Below are 20,506 nucleotides of genomic sequence, written 5' to 3'. Positions count from 1 at the left end.
GCCTCTGATCTGCCTCCCCCCCCCAGCCTCTGATCTGCCTCCCCCCCCAGCCTCTGATCTGCCTCCCCCCCCAGCCTCTGATCTGCCTCCCCCCCCCAGCCTCTGATCTGCCTCCCCCCCCAGCCTCTGATCTGCCTCCCCCCCCAGCCTCTGATCTGCCCCCCCCCAGCCTCTGATCTGCCTCCCCCCCCAGCCTCTGATCTGCCTCCCCCCCAGCCTCTGATCTGCCTCCCCCCCCAGCCTCTGATCTGCCTCCCCCCCCCAGCCTCTGATCTGCCTCCCCCCCCAGCCTCTGATCTGCCTCCCCCCCCAGCCTCTGATCTGCCTCCCCCCCAGCCTCTGATCTGCCTCCCCCCCCAGCCTCTGATCTGCCTCCCCCCCCAGCCTCTGATCTGCCTCCCCCCCCAGCCTCTGATCTGCCTCCCCCCCCAGCCTCTGATCTGCCTCCCCCCCCAGCCTCTGATCTGCCTCCCCCCCCAGCCTCTGATCTGCCTCCCCCCCTCCCCCCAGCCTCTGATCTGCCTCCCCCCCCTCCCCCCAGCCTCTGATCTGCCTCCTCCAGCCTCTGATATGCCCCCTCTGGTAACGCAACCCCCCCTCCCTCCCTCCCCAGTATTAATCATTGGTGGCAGTGGCCACAGGGTCCCCCCTCATCATTGGTGGCAGTGTCAGTTCCGATCGGAGCCCCAGCAGTGTAATGCTGGGGCTCCGATCGGTTACCATGGCAGCCAGGAGTCACGCTACTGAAGTCCCTGGCTGCCATGGTATGTTAGTGAGCAGAGAGCAGCGCATTATACTCACGTGCGCTGTGGCCGGCGGTCGCTCCTTCTTCTGTCTGTGCGGCAGATTGCTAATGCTTACAGCATTAGCAATGCGCCGCACAGACCTATGAGAAGGAGCGACCGCCGGCCACAGCGCACGTGAGTATAATGCGCTGCTCTCTGCTCACTAACATACCATGGCAGCCAGGACTTAAGCAGCGTCCTGGCTGCCATGGTAACCGATCGGAGCCCCAGCATTACACTGCTGGGGCTCCGATCGGAACTGACACTGCCACCAATGATGGGGGGGAGGAGGGGGACCCTGTGGGATATGGCCGGCACATTCATTGGTGGTGCAGTGGGCACAGTCCCTCCCCTCCCCTCCCCTCCTCCTCCTCCTCCTACTCAGTCCCTCCCCTCCTCCTCCTCCTCAGTCCCTCCCCTCCTCCTCCTACTTGGTCTTCAGCGGCAGCCGCGCACAGTGGGGAGGGAGAGACTCCCTCCTCCTCCCTCAGCTGTGCCGGCCGCTCAGTCCTGCCTCTCTGGCTCCGGAGGACACGGAAGCGGTGAGTGAGACGCTTAATTTCACTCCCGCTCCGTGATCACGTGATCTGAACGATTCCTCGATGCAGGGAAACTGCATCGATGAATTTTTTGACTCGATTTAATCGAGTTATTCGAATAATCGTTTCAGCCCTAGTCACAAGTATTAGCTGCCCTAACTGGTGACAGCGGTATTCCTATAATGAGATAGAAAGAAAGCTGCCATTCAGCGGAAGTGGGGGCGAGCAGAGCCGGAGCTCATGAAACGTTTGACTCCAGAGCTTACCAACTGCATTGTGTGGATTCCAGAGCTGGACGTCGGCTGGAGCTGCTCAACAAGGGTTTTAAGAAAACGCCTGGGTCTAAGCAAGGACATGACGCACAGTGCATTGCATGCTACTGCACAAACCAGCTCAGCGGACTTGCACTTATCTTATGTTAAAGCTTCTGATTGGCAAAGACCCTTTAAAGAGAACCTGTCATCAACTTTATGCTGCCCATACTGACAGCGGAATAAAGTAGAGACAGGTGAGTTGATTTCAGCGGTCTGTCATTTAAAAGTTCAAAGTAAGTGGTTGCCGAGAACCAACATCACAATCATTGCAGACTGGGCCTGGAAAAGAGTCCCGGCCACCTGAGAAGAGTCCTGGTTATTCATGAATTCCTGCTCTCCTGACCACCTGCTGATGGCTGACGGTCTTCTACCTAGTTTCCTCCCTTTTTTTCTAGAAGAGAACTGTCAATCATCAGCAGATGGTGAGAGAGCAGGAGATTATAATAACCAGGACTCTTCTTTGGTAGATTTACCTATTTTTTAAGCCCTGGGCTGCAATGATTATGATGCTGGTTCTCAGCAACCACTTACTTTTAGCTCATGAGTGACACACCGCTGAGATCAGCATTTCTGTCACTATTTTATGCTGCCCTCAGTGAGGTTAGCATAAAGTTGATGACAGGTTCCCTTTAACGCCGAATGGTCCAGACTGCACTCCGTAATCTACCAAACAAATTTCACATAAGCGTATTCAGTCTGTGAAATATGCTCCGTGTGACAGCAGTATTTCCCGGACTAAATGCTGCCTCCAAGCCACAAACTCACAGCATTACAATGATTTATAATACTGTGTATTCCAGCCCGGACCTCAGCTGTACTGAACTGTATGCAAATAATGCTGTCAGTACCATTCAGTACAGCCAAGGCCGGACAGGAACACACAGACTTATGAATCGTTATAATTCCTCAAATTTGTGTTGCAGGAGCAGCATTCAGTCCGGGAAATACTGCTGTCACACACAACGTATTTAACCGACTTAATACACTCATATCAAATTGCCCTTTTTGATCCAGCTTTTCACTATTGAACTACCCACAGCTGAATTAACTCATGAATGAGATTCTTAAACCAAAAGTAATAGACTGTAGTTACTCACAAAGTCGAAATCGCCATCAGGAGGAACCTTCCAGTTGTCGGGGAATACATTCTTGGATATGTGGTACTGGTCATGGACATTCTGGTTGTGGTTCTCGTGAGGTTTGTTTTTAGAGTCTTGCTTATCAAAGTAATCCATGAAGGAAGGCCGCGGCACTTGAGGAGATGTTGCATTTCCTAGATAAATTAGAAAAAAAAATTATTCTTGAATCACAAACAGACGTTAATAAACCTAGTAAAATAGGAGACACATTAGTCATGATCCAATTAGGCCAATAACTACTACCGTTCATCTGCTAACAACAGAGCCATTGAAACACAGAAAAGAAGTATTATGGGTCATGCACACAACCGTGGTTTTTGTCCGCATCCGACCGCATTCACTTCACATGGTGTGCTGTCCACATCTGTATGTCCGTTTGCAGTCTCGCAAAAGAAATAGAACATGTCCTATTCTTGTCCATTTTACAGACAAGGATAGCAGACAGTTCTATAGAGAGCAGGACGTTCCATTACACAAAATGCAGAACACACACACTGCCGCCATCCAGTAAATTATTTCTCAGCATGCCCAGCCTCCAGTAAATTATTTCTCAGCGTGCCCAGCCTCCAGTAAATTATTTCTCAGCGTGCCCAGCCTCCAGTAAATTATTTCTCAGCGTGCCCAGCCTCCATTAAATTATTTCTCAGTGTGCCCAGCCTCCATTAAATTATTTCTCAGCGTGCCCAGCCTCCAGGAAATTATTTCTCAGCGTGCCCAGCCTCCAGGAAATTATTTCTCAGCGTGCCCAGCCTCCAGGAAATTATTTCTCAGCGTGCCCAGCCTCCAGGAAATTATTTCTCAGCGTGCCCAGCCTCCAGGAAATTATTTCTCAGCGTGCCCAGCCTCCAGGATATTATTTCTCAGCGTGCCCAGCCTCCAGGATATTATTTCTCAGCGTGCCCAGCCTCCAGGATATTATTTCTCAGCGTGCCCAGCCTCCAGGAAATTATTTCTCAGCGTGCCCAGCCTCCAGGAAATTATTTCTCAGCGTGCCCAGCCTCCAGTAAATTATTTCTCAGCGTGCCCAGCCTCCAGTAAATTATTTCTCAGCGTGCCCAGCCTCCAGGAAATTATTTCTCAGCGTGCCCAGCCTCCAGGAAATTATTTCTCAGCGTGCCCAGCCTCCAGGAAATTATTTCTCAGCGTGCCCAGCCTCCAGGAAATTATTTCTCAGCGTGCCCAGCCTCCAGTAAGTTATTTCTCAGCGTGCCCAGCCTCCAGTAAGTTATTTCTCAGCGTGCCCAGCCTCCAGGAAATTATTTCGCAGCGTGCCCAGCCTCCAGTAAATTATTTCTCAGCGTGCCCAGCCTCCAGTAAATTATTTCTCAGCGTGCCCAGCCTCCAGTAAATTATTTCTCAGCATGCCCAGCCCCCTCTAAACTATTTCCCTATTTCCTTTTACCACTATGGAAGTCCTGACAATAACTACACGTGTGCACTCAGCTATTTTCAGAAGTCCCATAGAAATGAATCGGGACTGTACCACGAAAGCGTGGGACTTCTGTGGGACTGCCGGAAATAGCCAAGCCGCTGCTTGGCTGTTTTCAGAAACTTCCATTGAAATGAATGAAGGACAGCCGCGCATGTGCGGTGTGCTCTTGTTCACTTTGATGGATCCATTCTAGAGATAGGTGTGGGTACTAGAGGTGGGAGCCTCAGCTATCAGACATTGGTGGTATAATCTAGGAATTTGCCACCAATGTCTCAGGAGAGACAACCCCTTTACCTGTCCCACTAGACAGTATGATGATATCTCTACCCATCAGCACTATTGTGATTACAGCTCTGGAATATAAAGCAGGCTGTTACACTACTAGTACAAGATATGTGATGCAATTTATTTCCAAAACTACTATTTCTTAGTTTAAAGCAACCCTACAGACACAACTGATAGACTGTGCTCTGTCTTGTACAGAGTTTAGGGTGGGGGGACAAGACATCTCTGTGTCCTATCAAGACCTGCATGCTCTGCATAAAACAGTCTTATTCTACTGTCACACTGGCGTTTTGGCTTTCAGTCTGTCCGATCCGTTCAGGTCTCTCACAAGCGGTCCAAAACTGATCATTTTACATTCTAATCAGTAAGGTTGGCCACCCCTGTTCTAATGCATTCTGAATGGAAAATGATCCGCTCAGAATGCATCAGTTTGCCTCCGTTCAGCCTCCATTCCGCTCTGAAGGCGGACACCAAAACGCTGCTTGCGTCTGATGAAACCGAGCTAAACGGATCCGTTCTGACACACAATGTAAGTAAACGGGGATGGATCTGTTTTCACTGACACAAACTGGCACAATAGAAAACGGATCCGTCCTCCATTGACTTTCAATGGTGTTCATGACGGATCCGTCTTGGCTATGTTAAAGATAATACAAACGGATCCGTTCTGAACGGATGCAGACGGTTGTATTATCTGAACGGATCCTTCCATGACGGATCTGCACAAAACACGAGTGTGAAAGTAGCCTAAGACTTGCCAGGAGAAGGCTTTTAATTCTATATATAAATTGTCCTCAAGGTGGAAATACCAATTAAGGGCTTATTAACGCCTCTGTAATATGGCTCTATTCAAGTATTGCCAAAAATAGGACGCTCCCCCCCACCGCTGTAACCTGCCTAAAAAAGCTAGAGCATCGTCTCTGCCAGTCAGCGTTAATCCCCAGTATTCTCATGAGAATTACAGATCTTACAGGTTTGGCTAATGTAAATGACTGCCCTCAAAAAACCTTACAAATCCAAATTCAACATTTCCATCCAAAGTTAACTCCAGTCTCTGGAGGAAGACAAGTATAAGACATGTCAAGACACGTCAAAGAAAAGCAAAGACAGTGCTGCGGAGAAAGCTGCCAGCTTAGGCAGCGACAGAAATGTACTATTTGGGAGATATCATTGACTTTGGGCTTCGCGTTTAAATGGGTTTTCCGGGATTTTAATATTGATGGCCAATCCTCAGGATAGGTCATCAATATCAGACCGGTGGGGGTCCAACGCCTGGCACCCCTGCCGATCAGCTGCTTGAAGAGTAGGCGGCGCTCTGTGCGAGTGCAGCCTTCCCTTTATTTTTTACCTGCTTGCCGTCAACATCGCAGCAGGTGCAATTACAAGAAGCCGTCACATTCACTTCTATGGGATGGCTCGTTCCTATTCAAGTGTATATTACAGAACCGCCCCATAGAAGTAAATGGCATAGCCTCTTGTAATTACACCGGCTCACCGCTGTAATGTCGATGGCGAGCAGGTAAACAATGAAGGGAAGGCTGCACTGGCATGGAGTGCGGCCTTCTCTTCAACCAACTGATCGGAGGGGTTACCGGGTGTTGGACCCTGATATTGATGACCTGCCGAAGGGATCGCTAACCTCCGGCACTCCAGCTGTGGTGAAACTACGACTCCCAGCATGCTCCATCCATTTCTATGGAGTTCTGAGAACAGCCAAGCAAGTGTGCATCTTGGGAGTTGTAGTTTTACCACATATGAGTACTGGAGGTAAGCCATCACAGACCAATCCTGAGGATAGGTCATCAATATTAAAAACCCTGAACAAATACCCCATTAATAGGGAGTGTACATATTACCCCGCTATATAACATAGGTAAATACTTGTAAGGAGTCCACAGCAGATCGCGCACATGAGAATAAATACTCGCCATACTGTATAATGAACAGGAAAAGCTTAAATGAGAAGCCAGAAGGATCCCCTAATCATTTCCTATACCGTCATCAAAAACATAGACGCTCCAGGGTATGGCAGGGCAATATGGCCTAAAATGGAAATCTCAACTTTTTCCAACTTAAAGGAGTATTCTGGTCATGTGAAGTTATGCCTCTAACCACAGGATAGAGGGCAACTATTAGATCGGTGGGGGTCCTAACGCTGGAACCGCCACCGATCACAAGAACTGAACCGAGCCAGTCGGGTATGCATGCAACTGTGCTATAAATTTTTATGGGAGTTCTGGAAATAGTCAAGGCTGAATTAAGACGAAGAGGACCCGTCACCTCTCTGGACATATCTGTTTTAATATCTACTTGCGTTCCCCATGTAATAACAGTTCTGAAGCATCTATTCTTATGGCTCTACATTGTACCATTCCTCTGCTATTCCTACTAGAAGTTCTATTTCTACTGCAGCTTGTAGTAAAGGTACAGATGGGTGTTACCAGTTGGGGGGGTGTCTAACACCAGCACCACTGACTGGACAGAGTCGGACACCGCTTCTTCACACTTGTGTCTTCCCCCTTTAAAGTCTACACCAGTTATGGGGAGATGTGAGCACTGCACCGAGGTGAAGATTCAAGAGAGGAGGTCCAATGTATCCTGCGGCTATGCCGTCAATGATTAAGGTGGGATTATTCTTTAACATATATTGTGTGCCTATTAACCTGGGTCCACTCTTGGGTTAGTGAACCTTACAGAAGCCATTTACCATTTGTGTCACATTTTGTGAGGGGAGCTAAGCGGAAGTAAAAGGGACCATATCGGCCCAACACATTTACTATAAAGCAGAAAACTGGTGGAAACTATAACTGAAGTCTACTCCAGCGTCTAGCTGCATGGGCCTCTTGGTCAGACCTTCCTCCAGCAGGTATTTTACCGAGACTGCCATGTGAAACGCTCCACATATAACTCTACAGAGACGTTTCTAAAGGGCTCTACACAGTCTGCAGCTTCAGAGACTGATTATTACCTTCCCTCTGCTGTACACGCAGCCCCAGATTTACTAATCCTATACATGGCATAAAGCTTCACCGGATAGATCACAGGGGCTCAGGCTGGAAGCTAAATGTGTTGCAGGATAGACACGGTTGACTAACTCTATACCAACTATTAGTTGGCTTACTTTTAGAGATATTTGACCACATCCCCTTCCTCATGAAGCACAGCCCTTCCTGCTAAACTACATCCCCCTTTTCGAACAAATTTTTGAAAAAAAAAAGTATAAAAACCTTAGCTGTGCCAATTTGTTCCTCTTTTAGACAGTGTCGAGATGTAGACACATTAGTAAAACTGGGCCAGTGTATACGCAGTAAGCATCACGTATACAGCCCAGTTGCTTCTGGATGCAATGCGTTTTTTTACTGAAGCCCTATTCACTTCTATGGGGCCAGGGCTGCGTGAAAAACTCAGAATATAGAGCACGCTGTGATTCTCACGCTAATGCAGAACTGATGCGTCAAATGCACAGACCCATAGAAATGAATGAGTCAGGATTGAGTGCGGGTGCCATGTGTTCACTTCACACATCACACCCGCGTGGAAAACTCGCTCGTGTAAAAGGGACCTATATTCTGCGTTTTTCCCGCAGCCCTGGCCCTATAGAAGTTAATTGGGGCTTCAGGGAAAAGCTCATTGCATCTGAATGCTGCCCAAGTGCAGTCCATTTTTCACTGATGGTTGATAAATTTTTATTTTTTGTAAACCTTTTCATGCACGTGAAAAATGCAACAAAACGGATTGCACCCCGCGCTGAAAAAACTGATAAACTGCACAATCGCAGACAAAACAGAAAGAACTTGCTTGCAAAATGGTCCGAGTTTCACTGAACGCTTTCTGGGACAATCCATATGGTTCGTGTGAAAAAAGCCTTACTTGCTTTTCTTTAGCTTTTCCCGATATAAAAAAATTAAGACATTAAAAATGTATACAAACACATACTACATCTGAATACTAAAGAGAAACCATTATAGCTTTTACACTTATGTGGGAAAAATGGCCTGGTCTTGGCCTTACCAAAGGGGAAAATGGCCTGGTCTTGGCCTTACCAAAAGGGGAAAATGGCCTGGTCTTGGCCTTACCAAAAGGGGAAAATGGCCTGGTCTTGGCCTTACCAAAAGGGGAAAATGGCCTGGTCTTGGCCTTACCAAAAGGGGAAAATGGCCTGGTCTTGGCCTTACCAAAAGGGGAAAATGGCCTGGTCTTGGCCTTACCAAAAGGGGAAAATGGCCTGGTCTTGGCCTTACCAAAAGGGGAAAATGGCCTGGTCTTGGCCTTACCAAAAGGGGAAAATGGCCTGGTCTTGGCCTTACCAAAAGGGGAAAATGGCCTGGTCTTGGCCTTACCAAAAGGGGAAAATGGCCTGGTCTTGGCCTTACCAAAAGGGGAAAATGGCCTGGTCTTGGCCTTACCAAAAGGGGAAAATGGCCTGGTCTTGGCCTTACCAAAAGGGGAAAATGGCCTGGTCTTGGCCTTACCAAAAGGGGAAAATGGCCTGGTCTTGGCCTTACCAAAAGGGGAAAATGGCCTGGTCTTGGCCTTACCAAAAGGGGAAAATGGCCTGGTCTTGGCCTTACCAAAAGGGGAAAATGGCCTGGTCTTGGCCTTACCAAAAGGGGAAAATGGCCTGGTCTTGGCCTTACCAAAAGGGGAAAATGGCCTGGTCTTGGCCTTACCAAAAGGGGAAAATGGCCTGGTCTTGGCCTTACCAAAAGGGGAAAATGGCCTGGTCTTGGCCTTACCAAAAGGGGAAAATGGCCTGGTCTTGGCCTTACCAAAAGGGGAAAATGGCCTGGTCTTGGCCTTACCAAAAGGGGAAAATGGCCTGGTCTTGGCCTTACCAAAAGGGGAAAATGGCCTGGTCTTGGCCTTACCAAAAGGGGAAAATGGCCTGGTCTTGGCCTTACCAAAAGGGGAAAATGGCCTGGTCTTGGCCTTACCAAAAGGGGAAAATGGCCTGGTCTTGGCCTTACCAAAAGGGGAAAATGGCCTGGTCTTGGCCTTACCAAAAGGGGAAAATGGCCTGGTCTTGGCCTTACCAAAAGGGGAAAATGGCCTGGTCTTGGCCTTACCAAAAGGGGAAAATGGCCTGGTCTTGGCCTTACCAAAAGGGGAAAATGGCCTGGTCTTGGCCTTACCAAAAGGGGAAAATGGCCTGGTCTTGGCCTTACCAAAAGGGGAAAATGGCCTGGTCTTGGCCTTACCAAAAGGGGAAAATGGCCTGGTCTTGGCCTTACCAAAAGGGGAAAATGGCCTGGTCTTGGCCTTACCAAAGGGGAAAATGGCCTGGTCATGGCCTTACCAAAGGAGAAATTGCCTGGACTTGGCCTTACCAAATGGACAAATGGCCTGGTCTTGGCCTTACCAAAGGGGAAAATATCCTGGTTTTGGCCTTTTTAAAGGAGAAAATGGTCTGGTCTTGGCTTTGTCAGAGGGGAAATTGCCTGGTCTTGGCCTCACAAAATAGAAAAGTGGCATGGTCTTGGCCGTGTCAACGGGGAAAACGGCTTGGACTTGAACTGGTTAACAGAAGGCACATGTTCTCGGCACAACGCTTTTGCTGAATACTAAGGAATCTATGTACTCTAGACAGAGTAAAATGACAACGCCATCAAACCACCAAGCATAAGCAGAGAAAAGCGGCACTGATTACTTGGACTCATTTATTCTTCACTTGAGTAGAAGTGTTAATCCTATTTCCCGATGCCTCCCATGTGAGAAAACAGTTTAGGGTTGTTTTCCACGATTCAATACTTCTGAGTGATCGGTTACTGGAACACGCGTACGACTCCTTTCCAAAATCTTTTTAGCACGTAGGTGGGAGGGAATTAACACTGTATAGTAAAACAACACAGATGCGGACTAACTTATATTCCTGGAGCAAACAAAGAATTTAAAGCTAGATCCCCCAAGGGTACGTGACAACTATTAATATTAATACAGCACATGAATTATTTACTTCGACACAAGAGCTGGAGGAAAAGAGCAGCTAAAGCAGAATGAATTAATCAGCCTCGTAAATATAACATTATACTCGAGGTGTGATGCAAAACATAATGCAGCCCTGAGAAGGGCGCTAACGTGATGCATGCTATTAGTTCACTTTTAGCCACCAGGGTGACTGTAGATACCTCAAGTGTGTAAGTATCGGCACCCGCCTGCAGCAATAATATATACTACCGTGTATGTGCCATGTGCACAGACTCAATTAGGAATCAGCTATGATTGTCATGCTTTTGCCGGGAGGAAGTGCTGATGGGAAACGCTCAAGCAGCAGGATTCACTGTACGTGGGTGGCAAGAGGGAATTCATGCTGAGCTTTCTACGATGGATAAATGCTGACGTACTGCAGCAGAACGAGTGTCTAGTGTTTATTCAGAGCAGATGGTCAGCCAGCGAGGATCTGTTCCGTAACAGCTATATTATGAGCACTTATGACACCAATATGGGAGTTTAAGGACTTGATAGCGGCGTAAACTACAAACAATGCAAGATGATGGGTAAAAAGGTGGCATGCCGCTAATAAACCTGTGCCATCATATAGAACAGCAGGTATGCCCGAACTTAAAGGAGTTGGGGCTCATGCACACGACCGTATGTATTTTGCGGTCCTCAAAAAACGTATCCGCAAAAAATACGGATGACATCCATGTGCATTCCGTATTTTGTGGAACAGAACAGCTGGCCCCTAATAGAACAGTCCTTTCCTTGTCCGTAATAGGACATGTTCTATTTTTGGGCGGAATAGAAATACGGAAACGGAATGCACACGGAGTAACTTCCGTTTGTTTTTGTTTTTTTAGTTTTTTTGCAGACCCATTGAAGTGAATGGTTACGCAAACGGGGCGCAAAAAAAAAACTGAATGGACACTGAAAGAAAATACGTTTGTGTGCATGAGCCCTTAATCTGTAATCAATACAAGATTGGCGGGGTTCGACAAGCAGGACAGTCGTTAATCAGCTCCGTGAGCGCCGTGCCCTCTTCCTAGTCCATGTGACATCACTGTATATCTGTCACATCGCCTAGATGCAACTCTGAAGTGAATGGGGCTGAGCTGCCACTGCCACTATACGATGCACGGCGCTGCGCACAGAAAGCTGCCGGGAGGGGGCTCCCTGTAACAGCTAATCAGTGGGGGTACCGGGACTCAAACCCCTGCCAATGTGATAACGATGACTTATCCGGAGGAGTAGATTGTAAGCCCTTGCGGGCAGGGCTGTACCAGTTTTAACTCTTCTTGTTCATGCTTATTGCAATTCTCTGTATTATGTATGTGCGCACCTTATCATATGTACAGCGCTATGGGATGAATGGCTCTATAATAATAATAATTATCCATTCCTCGCGCATGCACAGTGCCGGTATAGTGTTCCTTCCCTGTGCTGGCATCAGCCTCAGGGAAAGAACTGTGCATGCGCGAGATTACGGCAATCTATAGTTGATGAAAGGAGGAGATTCGGAGGACATAGGCGGTGCTGGGCACGGCTGGGCTCCAGGAAGGTTAGTACAGCCCCTTGGACACATACAAGACTAATTTACATATCTATAAAATCCTTTTTTTAAAGAAATTAAAACCACATAGCCCTATAGGACACATATATTGTGGACATGCTAGCGGCGATCTAACCGTGCATGTCTGCAGCTCTATAGCCCAAAACTTGGTGACAGAATCCCTTTAAAGGCATTAACCAGTTGTAGATATTAATGACCTGAGCTCGGGTTAGGTCATCAATATCAGATCAGTGGGGGTCCAACAACCTACACCCCCAGCTGTTCTTAGCAGCCGTTGGCGTCCGGATTGATGGGGTGTGGGACCCCCAATGATCTGATATTGATGACCTATCCTAAAGACAGGTCATCAATATCTAGAACCTTGGCAATCCTTTTAATGTTTTCCAAGATTAGAAAAACACTGCTTCTTTCTTCCAGTAACAGCTCCACTTCTGGCAATGGGTTGTGTCAAGTACTGCAGTTCTGCTCCAAAGCACAAACAGTAGACAGGCGTGGAGCTGTTTTTAGAAGAAATCAGTCACATTTTTTCAATCGTGGACAACTGCTTTAAATGAGATCTATGTAGTGTAATAAATAAGGGAACACAACCCTCCTATTATCCCCATAAACAAATGGATGTAAATTTAGAACATGAGGGACCATCATGAGTGACTGCAGAGGACTATTTCACACTGTCTACACGTCTCCTGACAAAGTACGTAAACCTCACTGCACATATCCTATGACAAACATATTCACAAGAGTAGACAATTTCCCACATACACCCACCTCCTAGATTAGAGCTTTTAAACTTCAGTCCAAAGCACCCCCAACAGGTCATATTTTCACCATTTTTTTTAAGGCCTATTTACATGGGCTGATAATCGGATGAGCGATCAGTGGCTGAATTTTTATGCGGACATTAAAGGGGTTGAGTCACTTCAGCAAATGGCATTTATCATGTAGAGAAAGTTAATACAAGGCACTTACTAATGTATTGTTATTGGCCAAATTGCCTCCTTTGCTGGCTGGATTCATTTTTCCATCACATCATACACTGCTCGTTGGTTCTGACCACCATGCAATCCAGCAGCGAAGGCCGTGCTTGCACACTGTAGGAAGAGGAGCCTCCCTGTGGTCGCTGAATTTCTCCGATACTCCGTTTTTGAGGGCAAATAATAAAATCAGACATACTGATCGAATATGTCTAATCCTGTTTCTCAATGGAGTTGTTCTGCTGATCACCACTGCCATCTTATTCTACTGGAACTTCCCAACTAGAATATGGCAGTGCCCGGGCCTCACCACTGATTGAAGCCCATGCTGAAATTTGTCTCCTGAAGGCCTCCTGCGCACAACCGCCCCCCCCCCCCCCATATTCCGTATTTTCGTTCCGTTTAAAGATAGAACATGTCCTATTATCGCCCGCAAATCACGTTCCGTGGCTCCATTCAAGTCAATGGATCCGCAAAAAACAGAACACATACGGAAATGCATCCGTATGTCTTCCGTTTTTTGTGGAACCATCTATTGAAAATATTATGCCCAGCCCAATTTTATCTATGTAATTACTGTATACTGTATATGCCATACAGAAACACAGAACGGAAAAACAGAACAGGAACGGAAACACAACAGAAACCAAAAACGGAACAACGGATGCGTGAAAAACGGATCGCAAAACACTGAAAAAGCCATACGGTCGCGTGCAGGAGAACAAAAACGGGAGGAACCAACCAACTGCCCAAACACACAGTTTGAGGAACACTGCCATAAACTACCAGGGCAGAACCACACACTGAATCATCCTCACAGGATCTCATCCCATTCTGCTGCCGATGCATTTGAATGGGTTATTTGGGTTACAGCAGTCATATACTTGTACAGAATAACGAACGTGATGCTGATCTTAAAATAATTTATGCTGTGGTTTCCGCACTCAGAATTGCGCTTATCCGCACAGGGAACTGCTAGCCAATCTGTGGCAGAAATACGAAATTCGGCAGCAGATCATCTACGAAATTCATGGCGGATTTGGTAGGCATGTTCTGTGAACACGGTCCTTAGGGACTTATCTAATAAATTAAACACTATTACAACTATATTTTTTTTTTTGCTTTTTAGCAATATAGAAAACATGGAGTGTAAAACCTAATTTAGTTACTGTCTGCGGCCCCACACAGCGGCGGCTGCAGCTGTACATACTATACAGAAGGGGTATGAAGCATTCTGCGGCTCCCTGCAGCACATATGTACGCGAGGCCACACACTCTTCATTCTTCACATGTGACATACTTCTGAATAACGGAACGTCCTGGAGGTACACAATGCCAAGTGTCATAAAATCTCCCCCCTGACATACTAGCACATGTACTGGAGACGGTCCCCAGTGTCCCCTCACTCTCACGACTCATTAATCACACTAAACCAAGCGGAACTTAGAAAAATAGAAAGGTTTTGCTATAGTTTAAATGTAGGCTTTATTAATGCACTTACAATTCTACATATTATGCCTTTCCACCTCCAAGAAAGTTTGTCCTCCATGATATAGTGACCGAGTACAAAGTACACTAAAACTATTCAAATTCCAAATTAACTAAAGCTTTAGGGCTCCTACACACATGAAGTTGGTCTAGGGTCTTTATAGAGTTAAAAAAAAAAAAAAAAAAAACATTTACATTTTTTATGCGTTTGTTGTTTTTGAAAACAATGTTGATGTTTAGGCTACATGCACACGACAGTAAAAAAAAAAAAAATAGCATCCGTTAAAAACTGATAAACTGTCCATTGCTAACAGACGTTTTTTTCACTGATGCCTTCCTAAGAAATGGACACATTCTATGTATGGGGGCAGTCGGTCAGTGAGTGAAAAACGGACAAGATATAACAATGATGGCTAACCTCCGCTACTCCAGCTGTGGTGAAACTACAACTCCCAGCATGCTCTATTCATTTCTATAGAGTTCTGAGAACAGCCAAGCAAGTGTGCATCTTGGGAGTCGTACTACTTACCACGGCCGGGGTGCCGGAGGTTAGCCATCATGTTCTATTTTGTTAGGTACGTTATTCACCGGCTGTCAAAAAAAAAAACTGCCGTGTGAATAACCTCATAAACTACCATCTTAAAAAAGTCCATCACATGTCGTGTGCATGTAGCCTTAGGAGTTTTTCCCTACGACTGCAGGGCTGAACCACACCACGTGTTTCCGGGTCCATGCGGCAGTGACGCAAAAGACAGGACTCCTTGTGGATCGCGGACCCATTGAAGTCAAAATAAACACGGCCGTGTGAATACACCCTCTTTGACGAGATGGAAAACTACCTGAAAACAAACGCCATTGCTTTAACATGCCGCTTTTTTTTTTTTAAATGCCAGACAAAACCCATAGACTTTCAGATAACACCCCCACCAGTCACCACACAGAAGGGGCGAATAGCTAACCTCTTGAGACACAGAGAAGGGTTCTTTACGGATTTTGAGTCTTGACAGTCAGAATACTAAGGGAGCAATGTCTGAGGTTTTATTTATTTTTTTCTGTTTGCAATGCAACCTGATTCTAGTATTTAATACCTGCTGTTTCATTCTAGGGTATATTTCGCTCTCCTCTGACACGCCATGCAAGACAACCCTACGGAAAACCTGCACTGGAATAAGTCTGACGGATACTACAAAGCAGATATCCACCATAACTTCCCCTGTGCTGTGCGTCTCTGAGAACAGAAACTAGCGGGAGACATGCTACCAGGATTTCTGGTGTGTGATGGAAAAAGTCACGTTGGCCAGAGTACAACACAGTCCGTCCCCGTGTGCGGCGCGAGGAGACCTGCCCGTAATTACAGGTTGATGCTATTAACCCAGAGAGCGGTACAGAACAAGTCATTCAACGCCTGTAATTACCTGCAAATTATCAAATTATTATCAACAAATTACCTCTAACAACTGAGGATTTGTTACTTTACACAGAAAGAAACTCAGAAATTTGGGTTTTGCGGCTTTGTGTTTCTTTGTTCGAAACCTGAATGTACAAGCTAATGGATCAATAATGTGCTTTTACACAGAAATATTAATTTACCATGAGAACGTAGAAACTGGGATTGGAAGGTGTGAACGTAGACATGATTCAACAGCATCCAACAATCAATATTATCGTACAAGATGTAACCACCGCAACGCGCTATTAAAGGGCAGCTGTTAGCAGATTTGTACCTATGACACCGGCTGACCTGTTACATGTGCACTTGGCAGCTGAAGGCATCGGTTTTGGTCCCATGCTCCAAGCAATGCCGGCACATATGAACATGGGACCAACACAGATGCCTTCAGCTACTGAGCGCACATGTAAGAGGTCAGCCAGCGTCATAGGTACAAACCTGCTGACAGATGCCCTTTAGTTGCTTCTTGTGACCACACATGGATTTTCAGTATCTACAAGGAATAAAGGATTCTTTACTTTTATAAAATTTTCCTCAAACAGCTAACCATTTTCCAAAAGGAAAACTCAAGGGGTTAAAAAAAATAAAAAAATATATATTTTTTTTTAAACAAACAAATGTCACCTTATAAACATCTGGGAACATAAATGTGGCTTTCTGAATATAAAATGCATTGCTTCCAAGAATCTGCAGCTTCTCCATGCCTACCTTCCAGTTTCAGCAGCATCTGCCATAAGCAGCTGACTGGTCAGGGGTGCAGGTCGTTGGTCCCCCATCGATCTGATACGGATGATTAGTGTTGAGCGAATCGAAGTAAAACAAATTAACTTTGATCTGAATTTCAGGAAAAATTTGATTAGCCATGAAGCCGAATTTCCTGTCGTTTCGTGGTAACAAATCAATTTTTCCTTGCTTGCGGAGAGGCCATCTTCACTGAAGAAAACGTACCAAATCTCACGCGTGCTGCTGAGAGACGTCATCATGCTGGCCGGGCGAGGTGAGGTCATAAATCAAGATGGCCGCAACAGTCTCGCCACGAGCAAATGGATGAGATATTAAGTTATTTATTTTTTAACCCCTGATGCCATGATCTGGGTTGAACACGGTATCTAAGGGGTTCAATGACGAGGGGCGGCACAATCGCCATTCCCCGTCATTGTGCCCGCTATATACAATGGAATGCAATTCATGACTAAATAATTAGTCACAAATTGAATTTCTTAGTTAACTTCGCCGAAGCAGCCGAATCAAATTTTTGCAAACTTCCCTCGCATGTCTATTGATGATCTACCCTAAGGATAGGTCATCAACGTCTAAAAGGTGGACAACCCTCTTTAAAGTCAACGGGCTCATTCTCCGGTACGGTTTGTTTGTTTTCACAGACCACCGGTCTTGTACAAGGAAAATTGTAGCATGCAAATCAAACAAATGGGTCTTCAAGAAAAAATGGACAGCACATGGATGATATTCGTGTGTGGTCCCATCAAAAACTTGTCTGTGTTTAAACTGGCCGGATCATGGACAAATTTGTTATCACAGGTCTGAGACACTCACAGCCCCAATCCCAGATGTAGAGGCCACTGGGCATGTGTGCAACACTGATGATGTTATAATGCACACTCAATAACAGGGAGACTGGAGTCAGCCCGCCAAATGTGACGTCATCCAGAGGAATTGCGGATGGGTATGGGACGAGGGAAATTGTGGGGGGTCCCAAGGCATCGATCCCCACTTATCACTAGCACATGGGTCCGAAACCATCTGTTTCGTGCCCATGGTGAGGAGGAGTTTGAATGGATCAGTGGTCAAGCATGAGTGGATCTGCTCCATTCAAAGTCTATGGGACTGACACAGAAAGTCAAGTAGAGCACTGTGTGCCCATGAGCATCAATAAATGTTAACTAAGGGAAACCCCTTTAATCCCAGGATATCAGAGATTGCCATAAATCATATTCCCAATAAACTACTGAATGTGAACCTACATCTAGAAAAAAAAAAAAAGCTACTGATCCGTTTTTTGTTTTTTTTTTAAAGGGGTTGTGCAGGCGGCACATACTGATGACCCATTCTTAGGCTAGGTCAGTGATGGCAAACCTATGGCATGGGTGCCAGAGGCGGCACTCAGAGCCCTCTCTGTGGGCACTTGCACTCTGGAAAAGTCTATGGTGTACCAATACGCCTTAGGCCTCCTGCACACGAACGTGTGCACCCCGTGGCCGTGCTGCGGGCAGCAATGCATGAACACCGACCATGGGGCAGCCGCAGTGGATCGCGGACCTATTCACTTTAATGGGTTCACGATCTGCAAAAAGATAGGACATGTTCGGAAGTACGGGATGAAACCCCAAGGAAGCACTCCGTAGGGTTCCGTTCCGTGCTTCCATTCCGCACCATTCTGCATCTCCGGATTTGCGGATCCATTCAAGTGAATGGGTCCACATCCGTGATGCGGAATGCACACGGAATGGTGCCCATGTATTGCGGATCCGCAAATGTAGGGACACCTACAGTCATGTGCAGGAGGCCTTAGACTTTTCCTGCCATTCATCAGCGCAGGCGCACTATGAACAGCACAGGCAGCGCACTGAGTGTAAACAGGCTTTTATAGCAAAAAGTACATGGAAGATATACTATACTGGACTGTAGTATTCAGGGGAAATTCCCATGTTGGCACTTTGTGATAGATATGTGGGTTTTGGGGTGCAGTTTGGGCACTCGGTCTCTAAAAGGTTCGCCATCACTGGGCTAGGTCATCAATGTGTGTTCAGCAGGGGCCCGACACACAGCAACCACGCCGATCAGCTGCTTGAAGAGAAGGCTGCGCTCCATGCGATCGCTACTTTTTCATTACACTGCGTGTCAGCTCTCTTGCAGCGGCGGTGTAGTGTAACTACAAGTACTCTCTTGCCATTCCAGTGAATGGAGCGAGTATTTGTAATTACTCTGCACTTCCGAGACGACAGGCAGTGTAATGAAGAGGAAGGAGCGCAGCCTCCACTTCAAACAGCTGATCAGCGAGAGTGCTGGGTGTCGGATTAAGCATGGATGACCGATCCTGAGAATAGGTGATCAGTGTATACCACCTGCAAAACCCCTTTTAAGAAGTCATACACTGATGTCTTTGAAAAGCTTGCCTCGTCACTAGGAAAAGGCAAAGCTTTCCCAGGAATAGTTAAAGCGTCTCCGACGCCCAGCAACCCCGCCAATCTAGGTGCTAAAAGGAGCTGCGGCCACCTGAACTAATACAGCGTACAGTGCTGAAAGCATATAGCGCCGTATACTGTGTAGTGGCCATAGCGGGTTACTGCAGCTAAGGATAGGTCATCAATATTAAAGTACTGGTAAACCCAAGTTTAAACTAGTCCATCAATTCTTATCCAACTAGATCAGGTAAGAAAAAAAATGTATGTAATAAATAATAAAAAGCAAGGCTCAACTAATTTGCATGAAAGATTGTCACAAAGCAGACGGATAAAAAGGAAAGGAAATGCCTAAGACAGCGATGGCATCTCGGTTGGTGCTGAGTAGCTGGTTTGGAAGCCTAGTGCCAGACCCGTTGCTCTTTGTCGCCATCTAGTGGACGAAGGTGTTACATGTACCATCCAGGGGCTTCAAACAGAATACAATGCAAGCCCCTCAAAAAATGAAAAAAAGTTTAGTTTCCATGTGACAGGTAAAGAAAAATGTTGTATAAAGTAAAATTTCCTTTTTTATAGCTCACACTATAAGGGGCTAGCCAAAACTGAAAGCTGGTTTTCATGTTCATTTCAGGTATGACCAAGGAACACATCTGCAGTAATAGGAAAGTGGTGGATTGATCCAAAAGTAATTACTACATATATTTTCCAGCTATTTCCCAGGTAGACTTTTCCCCTCCGTGAGACTTTTATCTCCTGTAAGTGATCCAAGTGCTGTTACATGTTATTCCAAGAGAGGCCGGGAGCACTGATTATTACATTTATCTTCTTCGTGGATTGAGGTTTGGCACAGAGGCATTTCCAGAGGAGACCAAGTAACTAAGAGGAGCTAGGAGACGGAGGTGATCAGTACACAGCTAAATAAGGTTTACACCATGTAGAGATGAACAAACCTACCCCCCAGTGTAAAGCTGACCATTCATGAGTATGGATGGTATCAAAGTGTGGGCACCTCTGCCACAAAGGTCTAGGGTAGAGGCCAAGCAGTGCCAGATACCAGTGCAGAAGCTAGATCTGATGAGTTGGATTGTTTCGATCACTGTCTGCCGGTATAGGAAGAACTTAAAAAGTTTCTCGGACTGGTTCCAGAGGACATCTGCCATGTACTGGCCGGGTCACAGGGCTCAATCTGAGAGACTACTTCAATGCGGTATATGCTGCAATGCCAACCAATAACCTTACTGTGTGGCCCTGAACGCTAGAAATCAGCTCCACTGACACGTCTGTTATAGTCAATGCATGTATTCCCCACAATGCATCTGTCTGTAGGACTCTGCATTGGGCCGTTACTCTGCTATTCCTCAAGGAAAGGTATTAAAGTCTTTGACTAGGATTAGAAAAATAGGGCTGTTTTCATCGAAAAACAGCATCATGCCTGTCCACAGCCTGTGTGTGG

At 46.3% G+C, this 20,506-nt stretch overlaps 1 protein-coding gene across 1 annotated transcript in view; it reads right to left on the bottom strand.

Moving 5' to 3' along the window:
• Nucleotides 1-20,506, bottom strand: part of STK3 (serine/threonine kinase 3) — a 247,563-nt gene that overhangs the window by 83,440 nt on the left and 143,617 nt on the right. Inside the window, exon 10 of the mRNA XM_044294570.1 lies at nucleotides 2,736-2,911. Coding sequence (XP_044150505.1) covers nucleotides 2,736-2,911 — 176 coding nt within the window. The remainder of the gene's footprint in view (nucleotides 1-2,735; nucleotides 2,912-20,506) is intronic.

This window comes from Bufo gargarizans, chromosome 5, assembly GCF_014858855.1.
Source record: "Bufo gargarizans isolate SCDJY-AF-19 chromosome 5, ASM1485885v1, whole genome shotgun sequence".
Taxonomy (NCBI): domain Eukaryota; kingdom Metazoa; phylum Chordata; class Amphibia; order Anura; family Bufonidae; genus Bufo; species Bufo gargarizans.
The sequence above is the reverse complement of the archived record's forward strand: the minus strand, read 5'-3'. Positions and strand labels throughout refer to the sequence as shown.